Source organism: Callithrix jacchus, chromosome 7 (assembly GCF_049354715.1).
Source record: "Callithrix jacchus isolate 240 chromosome 7, calJac240_pri, whole genome shotgun sequence".
Lineage (NCBI taxonomy): Eukaryota > Metazoa > Chordata > Mammalia > Primates > Cebidae > Callithrix > Callithrix jacchus.
The window spans coordinates 69,176,353-69,195,621 of record NC_133508.1 but is presented as its reverse complement, the minus strand read 5'-3'; the positions used below and the strand labels follow the sequence as shown (position 1 = coordinate 69,195,621).

The following is a 19,269-nucleotide window of genomic DNA, read 5'->3' as shown; positions in this document are numbered from 1 at the left end:
TGAATAACTCTAGATCAGATATTGCATGTTGTTGAAAATAATTCAATTCCTCCTTTCATGCTTTCTAATTCTGGTTGGCTTATTTTTATAATTACTGCCAAGTGGTAAGGTTTGACTTCTATTCTTTACCATTTCAGGAGACATACAGGGAGAGAAGGTTGAAAGAGGACTGTTTAAAATCAGACCCTGTCTAGTCATCAGTTTTGTCTCTTAAACTTTCTGACTTTAATTTTCTCATTTGTAAACTGCAGATAGTACCCACCTCACTGAGTGAGAAAATATGTGAGCAAGTACTTTATAAATAATATTAGCACTACATAACTGCTGTTAGAAATCACTCAAATATGCTAAGAACCTCCTAGTTTGTTTTCCTTTTTCTTTTTTTTTTTTTTTTTTTTGAGATGGAGTTTCACTCTTGTTGCCCAGGCTGGAGGCTGGAGTGCTATGGCATGATCTCCGCTCACTGCAACCTCTGCCTCCGAAGTTCAAGCGATTCTCCTGCCTCGGCCTCCTGAGTAGCTGGGATTACAGGCACGTGCCACCACACCCGGCTAATTTTGTATTTTTTAGCATAGACAACGTTTAACCATGTTGGCCAGGCTGGTTGCAAACTGCTGACCTCAGGTGATCCACCTGCCTTGGTTTCCCAAGGTGCTGGGATTATAGGTGTGAGCCACTGTGCTGGGCCTGTTTGTCTTTAGAGAGATGGATAACCATTTTGACTGATAGTCTTCACAAACTACGTTGACTTTTATGCAACATTAGTTTCCTGCTTTAAGAAAATATCTGTATATAACCTTTGGTCAGCCTGTACTTTAAGTTTTTTCTTTTTTAACAATACTGAGAGTAATTTTTAACCTACGACAAAAATTTCAAATATGAACAATTTCAAACACTTTAGTCTTCTTCCATGATCCTTAATATCAGAGCAATGACAAGTTGTTTCAGATCTCAAATTAACAGAAAGACTAATATCTTTAGTCAGGTGGGTTGCCAGATACTTAAATATAGTCTTAACTGGTTCCCTGTGAAATTCAACATTGGTAGTATATGTGGTTTTGAAACATCTTGAAATTGTTTTACATAAAGTTTGATTGTGGTGAATTTATTTAAAGTATTTCTTTGAAAAAATGTGCTAAGTAGATCTTCCAATATTAAAAGAAAAAGGGTATCTCTGTAATAAAGTAAGAGGACTGTAATGAAAGTAAGAGGATAACTGCTCATCCATCATGCCAACTCAAGCTAGTTCTTTCTTTCCAGTGCAGCAATACATTTTAGGGCAACAAAGTTCAGAATGGATACAATGGCCTGTTCAGAAAGCATGCAAGTTATATCAGGTCATTTCTTTAAAGTCAGTTTGATAAATTTGTTAACTAGATTCTGACCATAGAAAGAGAGAGGAAGTCAATGTAAATTGCAGACATGCCAGCTCTGCTGGTTCACATTACAGCTACCTAATGTTGGGCTTAATTTCTTTTTCGTCTTCTTCTTCACTATCATCAACCTGTTGGATGACCAGATCAGCAGACCCATCTTCTACAATCTCCACATAGGATCTATTCTCATCTTCACTCAAGTGCCATCTGGAATCCTTATCTCCATCTGATGGGGACATAAGATGTTGTTCAGCTTCCAAGTCAATGGGGAGGCTGTCAATGCCAAATTCTGCAAGACACTCATTACACAGTCTGTAGCGCCTGGTTCCCTCCTGTACCACTTGCCCTGTTAGATCTGTCACATGACGTTTACATTTTCTGCAGATGAGTTTACATGCCTGGTGAATCTGTGTAGAGATTTAAATAGTGATAAAAATGATTTTTCAAAAGCAGGACAGTTTGATATTTTAGGTACCAGTTCATAAACTTAAGATGTTCAAAGCCATGCATTAAACTCAAATTAACATCTGATTATTAGAAAAAGATCAAGGGGTTTATTAAAAATTTTTTTTTTTCCTTTTTCCTTTTTTTTTTTTTTAGAGATGGAGTTCCACGGTGTTGCCCAGGCTGGTCTTGAACTTCTGAGCTCAGGCAACCCGCTTGCCTCAGCCTCCCAAAGAGCTAGGATTATAAGCGTGAGCCACCACGCCCAGCAGATCAAGGGTTTTAGTGATAAATTGATGTCACAGAAATATTAAATATGCTTTCTCTAAATAGTGGCTATCATGTTTTTTATTATTAATATTACATAATAGTTTCACATATCACTTAATCCAATAGCATTTGGGTATCTGAGGGAACAACGGGATATTTTGCAAGATAATAATTGCAAACACTTACTATGTGCCATGTGCTTTTTTCCCCTTAATTTACTTTATTATTTATTTATTTATTTTTGGGGAGATAGAGTCTTGCTCTGTCACCCAGGCTGGAGTGCAATGGTGTGATCTTGGCTGACTACAACCTCTGTCTCCCAAGTTCAAGCGATTCTCCTACCTCAGCCTCCTGAGCAGCTGGGATTATAGGCACGTGCCACCATGCCTGGCTAATTTTTGTATTTTTAGTAGAAACGGGGTTTCACCAAGTTGGTCAGGCTGGTCTCGAGCTCCTGACCTTGTGATCCACCTGCCTCAGTCTCCCAAAGTGCTGGGATTACAGGCGTGAGCCACCATGCCCTGCATACTTTTTATTTTTAAGATAGAGTCTTTCTCTGAAATTGCATAAGAACTAAGAAAAAAAAAAAGAGCCGGGCGCAGTGGCTCACGCCTATAATCCCAGCACTTTGGGAGGCTGAGGCGGGTGGATCACGAGGTCAAGAGATTGAGACCATCCTGGTCAACAAGGTGAAACCCCATCTCTACTAAAAATACAAAAATTAGCTGGGCATGGTGGTGTGCGCCTGTAGTCCCAGCTACTCAGGAGGCTGAGGCAGAAGAACTGTTTGAATCCAGAAGGCGGAGGTTGCGGTGAGCCGAGATCGTGCCATTGCACTCCAGTCTGGGTAACAACAGTTTTTTGAAACTCCATCTCAAAAAAAAAAAAAAAAAAAGATAGAGTCTCGCTCTGTCATCCAGGCTGGGGTGTAGCGGTGACCACGGCTCACAGCAGCCTCAACCTCCCAGGCTCAAGCAATCCTCCTATCTCAACCTACTGAGGAGCTGGGACTACAGGCACCATGCCTGGCTAATTAAAAAAAAATATATAGAGAGAGTCTCACGATGTTGTCCAGGCTGAACATATCTTAATTTAGAGGAGGGAATCTCTCTTGTTTTGTGTATTAATTTTTTGTTATTTTACTAGAGAAAAATATGGTACAAATTTAAATTTGTTAATATTTTTGGACAGAAGGAGTACTTGCATTTTTATTAAGAAAAGATCTAGTGGAAAGAGGACCACACAGGGATTGGAAGGCTTGGGGTTCTAGTCATCTACTATCTTTGTCACTTACTGACCACGTTATCTTGGAGCAAGTAATTTAAAACATTATATTAACCTGCTTTAGGCTGGCCATGGTGGCGCACGCCTGTAATCCCAGCACTTTGGGAGGCTGAGGTGAGCAGATCACAAGGTCAAGAGATCGAGACCATCCTGGCCAAAATGGTGAAACCCTGTCTTTACTAAAAATACAAAAATTAGCTGGGCATGGTGGCATGTGCCTATAGTCCCAGCTACTCAGGAGGCTGAGGCAGGAGAATCACTTGAACCTGGGAGGTGGAGGTTGCAGTGAGCCAAGATTGCACCACTGCACTCTAGCCTGGTGACTGAGCAAGACTCCACTCCAAAATAAAAACAAACCTGCTTTAGGGTGACAGTTAAAATATTTAACTTTAACTGTTAAGATATGGGTACCACCCAGACAGATGAGAAGCCTAATTCTACTGGACACTGAACATAAACAATTACTTTGGTCCTGCTTCTACATATCAGTCTATTATTAATCTTTGCTTGCTTCCTATGGCTAATGGGAATACCATTCACAGGGTTAATGTGAGGACCAAATGAATTAACATGTGTGAAATGCTTTGATAAACAGTTGCAGTTGATGAATAATTATGTATTATAATTAGTAATAAACAACTTTGTTCAATAGCTGTCAGACAGTAGATTATGGGTTCTAATCTAAAATTATTTATTTATTATTATTATTTTTGTTTTTTAGAGACACGGGTTTCACCATGTAGGCCAGTCTGGTCTTGAATTCCTGACCTTGTGATCCGCCCTCCTCGGCCTCCCAAAGTGCTGAGATTACAAGTGTGAGATTACACCCGGCCTATTTATTTACTTATTTATATTTTTGAGACAGTGTCTTGCTCTGTCACCAGGCACCAGGCTGGAGTGTAACGGCACGATCTTGGCTCACTGCAACCTCTGCCTCCTGGGTTCAAGCAATTCTGCCTCGGCCTCCCAAGTAGCTGGGACTACAGGTGCACACCACCACACCCAGCTAATTTTTGTATTTTTAGTAGAGACGGGGTTTCACTATGTTGGCCAGGATGGTTTCAATCTCTTGACCTCGTGATCCACCCACCTTGGCCTCCCAAAGCACTGGGATTACAGGCGTGAGCCACCGCACCTGGCCCTAATCTAAAAATTATAAAAATTAATTGTGTAATGTTGAATCAATGTTTGGAATATTCATTTAGACAAAGTCAGGACAGTATAGAAGTAGGCTGCCAAACATAGTAAAAAAAAAATCCAAGAGGCTTGGCTCAGTGGCTCACACCTGTAATCCCAGCACTTTGGGAGGCCAAGGTAGATCACTTGAGGTCAGGAGTTTGAAACCAGCCTGGCCAACATAGTGAAACCCCATCTCTACTAAAAATACAAAAACTAGGCCAGGCACCTGTAATTCCAGCTATTTGGGAGCCTGAGGCAAGAGAACTGCTTGAACCCAGGAGGTTGATGTTGCAGTGAGCTGAGATTGTGCCACTGCACTCCAGCCTGGGCAACACAGCAAGACTGTCTCAAAAAAAAAAAAAAAAAAGAAAGCAGGTGTAGTGTGGAGACCCCCTTTGGTTGGACAGCACAGCAGCAACTAGACTGAGATCCCACCAGACACGTGTTCAATAATTACTGGTAGATGCTAAGTATCTGCAGTGGTAACTCTGACCTAGACACTTAAAACATTTATACAATTTATATTATCTTTGGCTCTGAACAGACCAGTACATAAAAACATATTAGAATAAGTGAATTTAAATGGAAATATAAAACTATTTATCATCAAAAGAATATACCCCACTTCAAGGTCTCAAAGGAGAATAAAAATCAATATATATATATAATTATGCTTTATGTACAAAGTAAAAACATTATGTTGGAAGAATTTTAAATATGGTAGACTTGTGTGAAAAGATTTCCCTCAGCAAATGAGATGATCTTAAAGCCAATAAATGTAATTTTTTTTTTTTGACAGGGTCTCCCTCTGTAACCCAGGCTGGAGTACAGTGGCCCAATCTCAGCTCACCGTAACCTCCACTTGCGGAGTTTGGGCGAGTCTTGTGCCTCAGCCTCCTGAGTAACTGGGATTACTGGTGTGTGCTACCACGCCCCACTAATTTTTGTATTTTTGGTGGATGGGGTTTCACAATGTCAGCCAGGCTGGTCTTGAACTGAACTCCTGGCCTCAAGCAATCTGCCCACCTTGGCCTCCCAAAGCGCTGGGATTACAGGTGTGAGCCACTGCACCCAGTCAAATGTACATATTTCTTAAGAAGCAAAATGATGGGCCAGGCACGGTGGCTCTGCCTGTAACCCCAGCACTTTGGGGGGTAAAAGCAGGTGGATCACTTGCCTCCAGGAGTTCAAGACCAGTCTGGGTAACATGGTGAAACCCCATCTCTACAAAATATACAAAAATTAGCTCAGCATGTTGGTGCAGGCCTGTAGTCCCAGAGTAGGACACTGAGGAGGATCATTTGAACCTGGGAAGTCATGGCTGCAGTGAGCTGAGATGGCACCACTGCACTCCAGCCTGAGCGATACAGAGAGACCCCGTCTCAGAAAACAAAACAAGGCCGGGCACGATGGCTCATGACTGTAATCCCAGCACTTTTGGGAGGCTGAGGCAGGTGAATCACCTGAGGTTGTGGGAGTTTGAGACCAGCATGTTCAATATGGTGAAACACCATCTCTACTAAAAATACAAAATTAGCCAGGCGTGATGGCACACGCCCATAATCCCAGCTACTTGTGAGGCTGAGGCAGAATTGCTTAAACCTGGGAGGCAGAGGTTGCAGTGAGCCAAGAATGCACCATTGCACTCCAGCCTGGGCAACAAGAGTGAAACTCTGTCTCAAAAAAACAAAAACAAGTAAATAAGCAAAAAACAAAAATGAATTAGTAAAACAATGAAAAAAATCATACATACTGTTCGAAAATGGCTACTTAGATGGTCTAGCCTGCTAAATCTTTTTCCGCAAGCTTGACATGGATAGGGCCTTTCTCCCGTATGACAACGAAGGTGGCGCTTTAGGTCTGCCTTCCGCTTTACCACGTGTGTGCAGTATGGGCACTTGAATCGCATCCGGGGCAGATCACCTGTCAAGAGACATTTGATTAAATCACTGGCAAGTTCATAATAACAATTCTGATAACAGAAAGAATCAAATCCAACCCCACTGGAAACGAGGAAAGAAAAAAATAAACTTAAAAAAATAAAATAGAATTCACAAGGAGTTGGTGAGCCCAATCTTGGGAAGGTAGGAAAAACAGGAATGAAAGAAATGTTATTAAGACCAGATTGTCAATGTAATCCTAAGTATAGAACGTTAACTTCAGTATTTAATATATTTAGAAAGTTGGGTAAATTCAAACTGCATGCTTTTTTTTTTTTTTTTTTTTTTGAGACAGAGTCTCACTCCATCACCAGGCGCCAGGCTGGAGCGCAGTGGCGCGACCTCGGCTCACTGCAACTTCTGCCTCCCAGGGTCAAGCAATTCTCCTGCCTCAGCCTCCCAAGTAGCTGGGACTACAGGCATGCACCACCATGTCCAGCTAATTTTTTGTATTTTTAGTAGAGATGGGGTTTCACAATGTTGGCCAGGATGGTCTCAATCTCTTGACCTTGTGATCCGCCTGCCTTGGCCTCCCAAGCTTATTTTTTTATTTAATGCAGTAGGGTCATTAGATTTTAAATGTAAAATAGTACTATATTTTAAAACTGTACACAATTTAAAAGTATTTACTATTTAAGCTTTTTTCTTGGTGGAAAATCATTTGAGGTCAGGAGCTATAGACCAGCCTAGCCAATATGGTAAAACCATCTCTACCAAAAATAAAAAAATTAGCCAGGTATGATGGTGCATGCCTGTAGTCCCAGTTATTTGGAAGGCTGAGGTGGGAGAATCGCTTGAACCCAGGAGGTGGAAGTTGCAGTGAGCCAAGAACGTGCCACTGCACTCCAGTCTGGGCAACAGTGTGAGACCCTGTCTCAAAAAAAAAAAAAAAAAAAAAAAAAAATATATATATATATATATATATATATATATATAATATATGTATACATATATATAGAGAGAGTTCAATTTAGGTATGATAATAGTATTATAGTTTTTTTCTACATTTTAAGAACACATTCTAAACTATTTACAGGTGAAAACATATGATGTCTGAGATTGGCTTAAAAATATTAAAGGGAGTGGGTTAGGGATAAGAATACAGACATAAGACAGGCCATGAGTTGAAGGTTGTGGGACTAGGTAATGGTACATGGAGATTAATTATACCATTCTCATTACTTTTGCATATGTTTGAGATTTTTCTAAAATAAAAATTATGCGGGGCACAGTGGCTCCTGTCTGTAATCCCAGCACTTTGGGAGGCTCAGGTGGGAAGATCATTTCAGGCCAGGAGTTCAAGACCAGTCTGGGAAACATAGTGAGACCCCCCCATCTCTATAAAAAAAGCAAAATAGAGGCTGGGTGAGGTGGCTCATGCCTGTAATCCCAGTTCTTTGGGAGGCCAAGGTGGGTGGGTCATGAGGACAGGAGTTCAAGACCAGCCTGGCCAACATAGTGAAACCCTGTCTCTACTAAAAATACAAAAATTAGCCAGGCATGGTGGTGCACGTCTGTAGTCCCAGCTACTCAGAAGGCTGAGGTACAGAATTGCTTGAACCAGGGAAGAGGAGGTTGTAGTGAGCCGAGATCACACCACTGCACTCCAGCCTGGGCGATAGAGCAAGACTCCATCTCAAACATAAATAAATAAATAAACAATAAATAAATAAAAATTTAAAAAGCAAAATAAAATAAATATATAATTTTATCTTACAAGCTTCAGGAGTTTCATTTTAATATAATTTTCCTTTAAATTTACATATAAACTTTTTTTTTTGAGATAGAGTTTTGCTCTTGTTGCCCAGGCTGGAGTGCAATGGTGCAATCTCAGCTCACTGAAATCTCTGCCTCCCAGGTCCAAGTCATTCTCCTGCCTCAGCCTCCCTCGTAGCTAGGATTATAGGCATGTACCATCATGGCTGGCTAATTTTGTATTTTTAGTAGAGATGGGGTTTTTCCACGTTGGTCAGGGTGGTCTTGAACTCCCAACCTCAGGTGATGCACCTGCCTCAGCCTCCCAAAGTGCTGGGATTACTGATGTGAGCCACCATGGGCCCTGCCCTACAAAGTAAACTATTAAGCAAATTTGTTAACTGATTAATTGGTGGGGGGAAATTGGATGATATGCATTTCTTATCCCTAGTCTCTACTTCTGAGTGAGGGGAGGATTCTTTTGAAACTGTCAATTTAAATGGTCTTTCTGCATTTTACTGTTATCATAAAAATGAGATGTCTCATGTTGCACATTGGACCATGGTAGATTTACAGTATCAGTGTTATGGGTTGTATGTGAGGTGTTTGTTCTTTTTTGGGTGGGGGATGGGGCCTCATTATGTTGCCTATGCTGGTCTTTAACTTCTGGGCTCAAGTGATGCTCTGCCTTAGCCTCCTTAGTAGCTAGGACTATAGGCATGCCTTAAAAAAAAAAATTATGAGCCAGGCATGGTGGCTCATGCCTGTAATCCCAGCACTTTGGGAGGCTGAGGTAGGTGGATCTGGAGATCAGGAGTTCGAGACCAGCCTGGCCAACACAGTGAAACCCCATCTCTAAGAAGAATATAAAAATTGGGGGCCACGGTGGCTCCGGCCAGTTGTTCTGGCACTTGAGGAGGCGAGGCTATGAGTTCAAGCCCAACATGAGCAATGTTACAAGCGCTCATTGATAAACAAAAAAAAAAAAAAGAAAAATATAAAAATTAGCTGGGTGTCGTGGCACTTGCCTGTAATCCCAGCTACTTGGGAGGCTGAGACAGGAGAATCACCTGAACCCAGATGGCGGCAGTTGCAGTGAGCTGAGATTGCGCTTGGGTGACAGAGTGAGACTCCATCTCAAAAAAAAAAAAAAGTATTTGTATCTTAATAAGTTAAACACTCCTCTGAGTAAATACACAGGGAAAAAAAAAACTAAAATGAAAATATGTGTCTTAGGGATTGAACTATTTAGAAAAGAGCTTTAAACATTTAAGAGTAATCTAACCACCCACAGACACAGGTTTGGAAAATCATGGGTTTTGACCCTTAGTACTCTTATTAGTTTGATTGTCATTATATTTATCCAATATTACTTTCAATTTAAAAATTTAAATCCATGTTTTATGAAATAAATTTCTTCTTTTTTTTTTTGAGATAGAGTCTCACTCTATCGCCCAGGATGGAGTGCAGTGGCATGATCTCAGCTCACTGCAACCTCTGCCTCTCAGGCTCAAGTGATTCTCCTGCCTCAGCCTCCTGAGTAGCTTGGACTACAGGTGTGTACCACTATGGCTGGCTAAACTTTTTGTGTGTGTGTGACGGAGTCCTGCTCTGTTGCCAGGCTGGAGTGGAGTGGCACAATGTCAGCTCCCTGCAACCTCCGCCTCCTGGTTTCAAGTGATTCTTCTGCCTCAGCCTCCTGAGTAGCTGGGATTACAGGCATACACCACCATGCCTGGGTAACTTTTTTCTTGTACTTTTAGTAGAGACAGTGTTTTGCCATGTTGGCTAGGCTGGTCTCAAACTCCTGACCGCAGGTGATCTGCCCATGTCAGCCTCCTAAAGTGCTGGGATTACAGGTGTGAGCCATCACACCTGGCCTTGCTAAATATATTTCATTACAGAAATAGGACTTAAAAAAAAATAACTTGCTTCAACTTCCTAGAGCAGCACCTGAAACTAAGGACATTTTGACAAAAGATTGATTTATATAGCAATTTGGAATCTGGTTGAGGGGACTTATTTATGCTCTTTATGGGTACCTGGAAAACTTTTGGATGTGACATCAGATCCTTGACTGTACTGATAGCCAACAGCGGTAGAGTCCATTTCAGCATCAATTGGTGCTTGTTCTTCAGACTGGGAAACATGGCTGGAAGAATCGGATGTTCGTGCTTCTCGTTTGCTTGACTTATACTGAGTAACTTCAGAAGGCTGTGACAATCTCAAATGTTTGGTCTTTTTAATGGACTCTTTCCTTGGTTCATGCTTGGCCAAGGGTTGTTGAGTATTCCTCTGGGAAGTTGGATGATAATTATACTTACTCCAGGATTTTCCACTTATTATACCGGTTCCTTGCTCTGGGCTTAGGTGAGAATGTGGAGAACTGCTTCCTTCTTGCCAGCCACCACTATAAAATGAGGAGCGTTCTACACCATTAGAATTGGCGTCTTTATCTGAGAGACTGAAATAGCGATCTTTCTCTTTCTCACTAATGTCTAAGGAAGATTTAATAAAAGTCTTACATACACTTATGACATCAGTCATCTGCAGGAAGCTAGCAGCTGACATCACTTCTATGACATTCTGACCAGTAAGAGACAGTTTACCAGAATATACAAAGTCCAGGATAACTGTAAAGGTGTCAGGGGAGAAAGCCTGAAATGTAGCTGTGGTTGGCTGACTTGTCTCCTTTGAATTCTGAGAAAGAAGCATTTTAAAGTAGCCACTACTAGCAAATAATACATTTCGATGTGCTTTGAAGACCTTCCCTTCAACTAGAATACTGCAGTCACAAAATACATCTTGCCTGCGCTGCTCGTTCAGTTGCTGCAGAAGGTGAGACTGATGAGAGGAGATCTCCATTCTGAAGAAGAAAAGACACATGGTTACCAAAACCTACATTACAATTAATTTATTTTGTTTTGAGACAGGATCTTGCTCTGTTGCCCAGGCTGCTGTGCAGTGGTGTGATCAAAGCTCACTGTGGCCACTCCTGTAATCCCAGCACTTTGGGAGGCTGAGGTCACTTGAGGTCAGGAGTTTGAGGCCAGCCTGGCCAACATGGCAAAACCCCACCTCTACCAAAAATACAAAAATTAGCTGGGCATGGCGGCAGGTGCCTGTAATCCCCAGCTACTCAGGAGGCTGAGGCAGGAGAACTGCTTGAACCTGGGAGGTGGAGGTTGCAGTGAGCCGAGATCACACCACTGCACTCCAGCCTGGCCACAGAGCAAGACTCTGTCTCAAAAAACAAACAAACAAAGCTCACTGCAACCTTGAACTCCTGGTTTCAAGTGATGCTCCTACCTCAGTCTCCCAAGTAGCTGGGACTACAGGTGTGTACCATCCCACCTGGCCTTTTTTCTTTCTTTCTTTTTTTTTTTTTAAATAGAGATAAGGTCTCTATTTAAAAAACCACATTACCACTGCTGGTCTCTAACTCCTGGGATCAAACAATCCTTCTGCCCTATCCTTCCGAAGTGAACAATCCTTTTCTAAGGCAAGTCAAGTAAAATAATAATCAGAAGCCTCTTTTATTCTATTAAGAACACTTTCTTGGAGAATACAATCACCAAAACACAGAAGATAATAGGTTTCAACATATTATTTAATATTAGACTATGAGTAGATTTTTAGAAAATTACTTGTTTTATTAGCAAAATTTATTGAGCATCTTCTTTCATTTTATAAATATAGAGATGGGGTCTCACTATGTTGCCCAGGCTGGTCTTGAACTCCTAGGCTCAAGCCATCCTCTGGCCTCAGCCTCCCCAAAGTGTTAGGATTACAAGCATGAGCCACTGTATCCAGCCAAGCATCCTCAATAAATCAGGCTTTCTGCTATATGCTGAACCAACACATTTGATTTTTGCCTTCATGTTGTTTTCAACCTAAAAGGTTTATCAGACATTAAACTAAGACTCCAGCCCAGGGTGGTAGCTCATGCCTGTAATCCCAGCACTTTGGGAGGCAGAGGCAGGAGGACAGCTTGAGCCCTGGAGTGTGAGACCAGCTTGTTCAACATAGCAAGACCCCATCTCTACAAAACAAAATTTATTTTTTGATTAGCTGGTGTGATGGAGAGTACCTGTAGTCCTAGCTACCTGGGAGGCTAAGGCAGGAGGATCACTTGAACCCAGGGAGTGGAGGTTGCAGTGAGCCATGATCATGCCACTCACTGCACTCCAGCCTGGGCCACAGAGACAGTGTGTCTCTAAACAAGTTAAAGTAGGCCAGGAGTGGTGGCTCATGCCTGTAAGCACAGCACTTTGGAATGCTGAGGCAGGTGAATCACTTGAGGTCAGGAGTTTGAGACCAGCCTGGCCAACATGGCGAAACCTCGTTTTTACTAAAAATACAAAAAAAATTAGCTGGTGTCATGGCACATACCTGTAATCCCAGTTACCTGGGAGGCTGAGGCAGTAGAATCACTTGATCCCAGGAAGTGGAGGTTGCAGTGAGGTGAGATTGCACCACTGCACTCCAGCCTGGGCACAGAGTGATATTCCGTCTAAAAAAACAAAAAGTTAAATTCAACAAAGACCTGTATGAAGTAACAATGACAAGTGCTAAGAAAGAAAGAAGGTGCTATGTGTAGGCTATGAGTAGTATCCTACTTTAGCTGAGATGGAGAAGTAACATTTAAACAGACCGCAAAGTTGAGCAGGAATTATCCAGGTAGAGTGAGGAGAAAAATTCCTGGTTCCAGCAAAATAGTGGTGAAAACTTTCCTGCCACAAATCCTTAGAGGCGTTAGATAAAATATAGCCAAAGTGTTTTTTTTTTTTTTTTTTTGAGATGGAGTTTCGCTGTTGTTACCCAGATTGGAGTGCAATGGCACGATCTCAGCTCACTGCATCCTCCGCCTCCTGGGTTCAAGCAATTCTCCTGCTGCAGCCTCCTGAGTAGCTGGGACTACAGGCACGCACCACCACGCCCAGCTAATTTTTGTATTTTTAGTAGAGATGGGGTTTCACCTTGTTGACCAGGATCTCTTGACCTCGAGATCCACCCACCTCGGCCTCCCAAAGTGCTGGGATTATAGGCGTGAGCCACCGCACCCGGCCAGCCAAAGTTTTTTAAATGTCTGGTTGGGCTTGCAAGAAAGATGTAGAAATCCCTAGACGCCAGCTAAGTGGAGGGAGCACAGCCCGAGCTGTGAGGACCAGGAATGGCTAAGGGACTAGGTCCTTACCAGTACCAAACTCTGATCTATTAGAGCTGAGAGCTGGGAAGTTAGAACCCTCTGAGGACCACTACCTTAGTGAAAAAGGACTAAAAATTCTGACCATAAGTCCAAGGAGAAGGTAAAGAAAGTTTGTCTTTGCAGGGCCTTGAGTAGGGAAAAAAAAGGCCCTAGGTGAGATATCGAAGACCAGTGGTTTGCCTTGTGAGATTCCAGAGACCAGATATAATTTACCTGATCGGTGTGGGAAATTTCAAGCTGAAAAATTAACTTGGGCCAAGTGCAGTGGCTCACACCCGTAATCCCAGCACTTTGGGAGGCTGAGGCAGGCAGATCACTTGAGCCCAGGAGTTTGAGACCAGCCTGGGCAACATGGTGAGATCCCCATCTCTATAAAATAAATTAAAATAAAGTTAAAAAAAAAAAAGAAAAATTAACTGAAAATTGGTCCTGGGCTGGTGGTGCCTTCAGGACACTTTGCAGAAGCAAATGCAACATTGCTCAGGAGGGGTGGGTCTCTGAATCCAAGCCAGGCAGAAATAAGCTGTACTTAAGCTGAACTCAAAATCATTCCCCTCTGTACACAAAGTGGGTAATTACCAATATTGTACAAACATGATATCAAGTATCTCCTAACTTAAAAACAGAGGTCGGGTGTGATGGCTCACGCTTACAATCCTAGCACTTTGGGAGGCTGAGGCGAGTGACTCAAAAACAGACAAACAAACAAATGTGCCAACAAAAACCTCCCCTTAATTTCACATCTACTTTTGGCTACTATTCCATTTTTCTTTTCTTTGTGTAAACTCCCTTTACACAAAATTCACTGAAATAGTTTTGCTTTGTTTTGTTTGTATTTGCTGTCTCCACGTCTCCTCCTGTCTCTTTTGAACACATTCCAATGAGGTTTTCATCACCATAAATCAAAACCATTCTTTTTTTTTGAGATAGAGTGTCATTCTCTTGCAGTGCAGTGGCTTGATCTCGGATCACTTCAATCTCTGCCTCCTGGGTTCAAGTGATTCTTCTGCCTCAGCCTCCTGAGTAACTAGGATTACAGGTGCATCCCACCACACTGGGTAAATTTTTGTATTTTTGGTAGAGATGGAGTTTCACCATGTTGGCTAGGCTGGTCTTGAACTCCTGACCTCAGGTGATCTGCCCAACTCGGCCTCCCAAAATCCTGAGATTACAGGCATGAGCCATGGGGCCAAAACCATTCTTCTTCTAGTTATTAGTAATTTTCATGTTATCAAATCCAATGATCATTTCTTTGTCTTCACTTTGCCCACAGGGTTGATCATCCGAAAACACTTTCTTCACTTGGCCACCAGGGTACCACTCCTTCATGGTTCTCCTACCTCACTGGCTACTCCTTCTCAGTCTCCTTTGCTGGTTCTTCTCCATTTTCCTAATCTCCAAATTTTGGAATGTACTGGGTCTCAGGCCTCAAATATCTTCTCTACCTATATCATTCCCTAGGGAGTATTTAGGATCCCATCCAGGCTCACAGTTTCAAGCACCAAGCAAGCAATCAGGTCTGCATCAGACACCATCGAGGTGTCCTGTAATTCAATTCAATTCCAACATGTACCTGGAGAGAGCATCAGATCCCACAGGTTGAAGGCACAGTCCCATAAGGCATCCCCCTACTTCTGAGCCAATTGAAGGCCCCAGCTTGTTTTATGTGCACTTCTGACTGACCAGCTAAAACTGTGGTTCCTATGGCACCCTCCTTAAGTTTGATTAATTTGCTAGAGTAGCTCACAGAACTTAGGGAAACACTTAAGTTTCCCAGTTTATTATAAAGGATATTACAAAGGATACAGATGAAGAGAAGCATAGGGCGAGGCATGTGGGAAGGCGCTTGGAGCTTCCATGCCTGCCCCAAGTGTACCACCCTCCAGGAACCTCCACATGTTCAGCTATCTGGAAGCACTCCAAATCCAGTCCTTTCGGGTTTTATGGAAACTTCATTATGTAGGCATGACTAATTGAATCATCGGCCATTAGTGATCAAATTAACTTTTAGGCTCTCTCTCCTTCCCAGAGGCTGGCAGGGTGGGCTGAAAGTCCTACCTCTCTACTCCTGCCTGATCTTTCTGGAGACCAGTCCCAAACCTTAAGCTACCTCTCTAGGTACCTCTCTGCCAGCCAACCATCAGTCAATTCATTAGCATACAACAAGACATCACTTTGGAGATGCTAAGGATTTTAGTTGTATGCCAGGAAAGGGGGATGAAAACCAAACATATATTTCATAATATCATAGCATCTTTTTTAAAAAATTATTTATTTTAAATAAATAGAGACAGAGTCTTACTATGTTACCCAGCCTGGTCTCAAACTGCTGGGCTCAAGTGATCCTCCTGCCTTGGCCTTCCTAAATGCTGGGATTACAGGCGTGAGCCACTGTGCCCAGCCAATCACAGCATCTTAATATGTGCAAAACCATACTTTTTGTTCACTCCCATCCTAAATCTACCTTTTCTACAGTCTTATCCATCTTAGGAAGCAGTAACCTCCATTTTATCCATTTTACCAGCTGTATAGATCAAAGACATTGAGTCGTCTTTGACTCCACGTTGCTGGCTTTACCTTCGAAGTAGCAAAATCCTACCACTTTTCTCCACGACCGCTGCTGCCACCTTGATCCAAGTCACCACCACTTATCATCTAGAGGCTGTTTTATTTTGTTTATTTATTTGAGACGGAGTCTTGCTGTGTTGCCCAGGCTGGAGTGCAGTGGCATAATCTAGGCTCACTGCAACCTCCGAATCCAGAATTCAAGGTACTTTCCTACCTCAGCCTCCTGAGTAGCTGGGATTACAGGTGCCAGCCACCATGCCCAGCTGGTTTTTGTATTTTTAGTACAGATGGGTTTTGCCATGTTGGCCAGACTTGTCTCTAACTTCTGACCTCAACAGCCTGCCTCGGCCTCCCAAAGTGCTGGGATTTCAGGTGTGAGCCACCGCACCCAGCCCTAGAGGCTATTTTAATAGCCTCCTTGCAACTTCCGGTCTAGTCTGAATATAGCAGCCAGAGGGATCCTTCTAAAACCTAAGTGAAATCACATTACTCCTCTGCACAAAACCTTCCAGTGGTTTATCATCCAACTCCAAAGTTCTCCCCATGACCTAAAAGGCCCCATATGATCTGCATGCTCCCCCTCCCAGGACTTCTCTAACCTCATCTCCACTGCTCTGCCCTTCACTCACTCCATTCTAGCTACCAGGACCTTTGCTTGTTCCTGAACATTCAAGGCACGTTCCCACCACAGAGCCTTTGTACTTGCCAGTCCCTCTACTTGGAACATTCCTCCAACAGATACACACAGAGCTCACATTTTCACTTCTTATAGGTTTCTATTCCAATGTCACCTTATCAGACAGGCTTTCCTTTACCAACCTATATAAGCACTCCTTCCCATTCACTGTGCCTTTATTTATTTATTATCTGTCTTCTACTAAAATTAAAATGTTAAGGCCAAGAGAGCAGAGACTTTGTCCATTTTGCTTACTTATATATTCTAGCTCCTTGAATTGGATAACAGATATTCAATTAACGTTGTTGAATGAATAATTCAAAAATGTTAAAGCACATAAGGAAATCATTCTTTATGAAGAAGAATCAGGTCAGGCGCGATGCATCATGCTTGTAATCCCAGCACTCTGGGAGGCTGAGGTGGGCGGATCACCTGAAGTCAGCAGTTTGAGACCAGCCTGGCCAACATGGTGAAACCCCATCTCTACTAAAAATACAAAAATTAGTTGGGCGTGGTGGTGGGCACCTGTAATCCCAGCTACCTGGGAGGCTGAGGCAGGAGAATTGTTTGAACCTGGGAGGCAGAGGCTGTGGTGAGCCAAGATCGCACCACTGTACTCCAGTCTGGGTGACAGAGCGAGACTAGATGTCAAAAAAGAAAAAAAAATCCACCAATAAAGAAGAATCAGCAGCCATCACAAACAGAATTAGAAACCCAAGAATTTCAGGAACCACAAGAAAAGTTTGATAGACTATGAAATAAGTATCAAACTTAAAATGGTCAAAAAAATAATAAAGTAAAACGAGTAAAAAGAAAAAAATTAAAAAATGGTCAGAGATAAAAGATAATTAGAATTAACATTTAATATGTTTATTGACCATTGCTTGCTTACTATGATATTGTTAACCAGCACTGCATAACAACCACAAAAACAGTGTTACACACTCATAAGAAGAGTCATGCTCCGAGTAGTGACGTTTCCGTCAACAACCAACTGCATAAATATGATGGTGGCCACAGAAGATTATAATGGAGTTAAAAAATTCCTATTGCCCAGTGATGCAACATTGTAGCATAATGCATTACTCACATGTGTTTGTGGTGAGGCTGGCCAGAAGCAGTAGGTTATACCAGATAGCCTAGGTGTGTAGTAGGCTATACCATCCAGATTTGTGTAAGTATGCTCTATGATGTTGACACGAAGACAAAATCGCCTAACAACACCCTTCATTCAGTGATAAATGACTTTATTTAGCTCATTTGCCTGTGGATTGGCTGATTTAGTCTAGACTTGTCAGGGCAACTCTGCTGATCTTTTTTTTTTTTTTGAGACGGAGTCTCATTCTGTTGCCTGGGCTAGAGTCAGTGGTGCAATCTGGGTTCAAGCAATTCTCCTGCCTCAGCCTCCCAAGTAGCTGGGATTATAGGCATGCGCCACTACGCCCAGCTAATTTTTTGTATTTTTAGTTGAGACAGGGTTTCACCATGTTGGTCAGGCTGGTTTCGAACTCCTGACCTCAGGTGATCCACCCACCTCGGCCTCCCAAAGTGCTGGGATTATAGGCTTGAGCCACTGCGACTGGCCAGGGTCTCACTTTGTTGCCTAGGCTGGAGTACAGGGTGTGATCCACTGCATCCTCTAGGCTCAAGTGATCCTCCTGCCTCAGCCCCTGCCTGAGTATCTGGAACTACAGGTGCACATCACCACACCCAGCTAATATTTTAATTTTTTTGTAGAGATGGGGTCTCTTTATGTTGCCTAGGCTGGTCTCAAATACTTGGGCTCAAGCAATCCAGGCTCCTCAGCCTCCCAAGTGCTGTGATTACAGATGTAAGCCACTGCACCCGGCCACTTTTAAATTTATTTATTTATTTATTTTGAGATGGAGTTTGGCTCTTGTCACTCAGGTTGGAGTGCAATGGCACAATCGCGGCTCACTGCAACCTCCACCTCTGGGGTTCAAGTGATTCTCCTGCCTCAGCCTCCTGAGTAGGTGGGATTACAGGCCTGTGCCACCACATCTGGCTAATTTTTATATTTATATTTTTTATTTATTTATTTTTCTTGAGACAGAGTCTTGCTCTGTCTCCCAGGTTGGAGTGCAGTGGCGCAATCTCAGCTCACCACAACCTAGGTTTCCTGGGTTCATGCAATTCTCCTACCTCCGCCTCCCAAGTAGCTGGGATTACAGGTGTCCAGCAACATGCCTGGCTAATTTTTATATTTTTAGTAGAGACAGGGTTTCACCATGTTGGCCAGCCTGGTCTCGAACTCCTGACCTCAGGTGATCCACCCACCTTGGCCTCCCTCTCAAAGTGCTGGAATTACAAGCATGAGCCATCACACTCAACCTCACTTTTAGTTTTAATATGGTCAAATATATCAATCAGTTAATGGTATGAGTGTTCTATATTTTAAAAAACCCTTCCCTAACTCAAGGACACAAATATATATATATATTTTTAGACGGAGTCTCCCTCTGTGGTCCCGGCTGTAGTGCGGTGGCTCAATCTTGGCTCACTGCAACCTCCGCCTCCTGGGTTCAAGCAATCCTCTTGCCTCAGCCTCCCAAGTACCTGGGATTACAGGCGCCCACCACCACACCCAGCTAATTTTTTGTATTTTTT

At 42.6% G+C, this 19,269-nt stretch overlaps 1 protein-coding gene across 14 annotated transcripts in view; it reads right to left on the bottom strand.

Annotated features, from left to right (window-relative positions):
• Window positions 1-1,089: 1,089 nt before the first annotated feature.
• ZBTB8A (zinc finger and BTB domain containing 8A) overlaps window positions 1,090-19,269 on the bottom strand; it is a 55,310-nt gene continuing 37,130 nt past the window's right edge. For 7 of the 14 annotated variants that reach the window (XM_078331098.1, XM_078331095.1, XM_054259089.2 and 4 more), the window contains 3 exons: window positions 10,231-11,054; window positions 6,307-6,476; window positions 1,090-1,783 (listed from right to left, as the gene is read on the bottom strand). In XM_078331098.1, the coding sequence (XP_078187224.1) occupies window positions 1,451-1,783; window positions 6,307-6,476; window positions 10,231-11,053 (1,326 nt within the window). In that variant the 5' untranslated portion in view covers window position 11,054 and the 3' untranslated portion in view covers window positions 1,090-1,450. Of the gene's footprint in view, window positions 1,784-6,306; window positions 6,477-10,230; window positions 11,055-12,580; window positions 12,702-19,269 lie in introns of all 14 variants that reach the window. The other 7 variants (XM_078331094.1, XM_054259092.2, XM_078331093.1 and 4 more) reach the window with 2 other exon arrangements.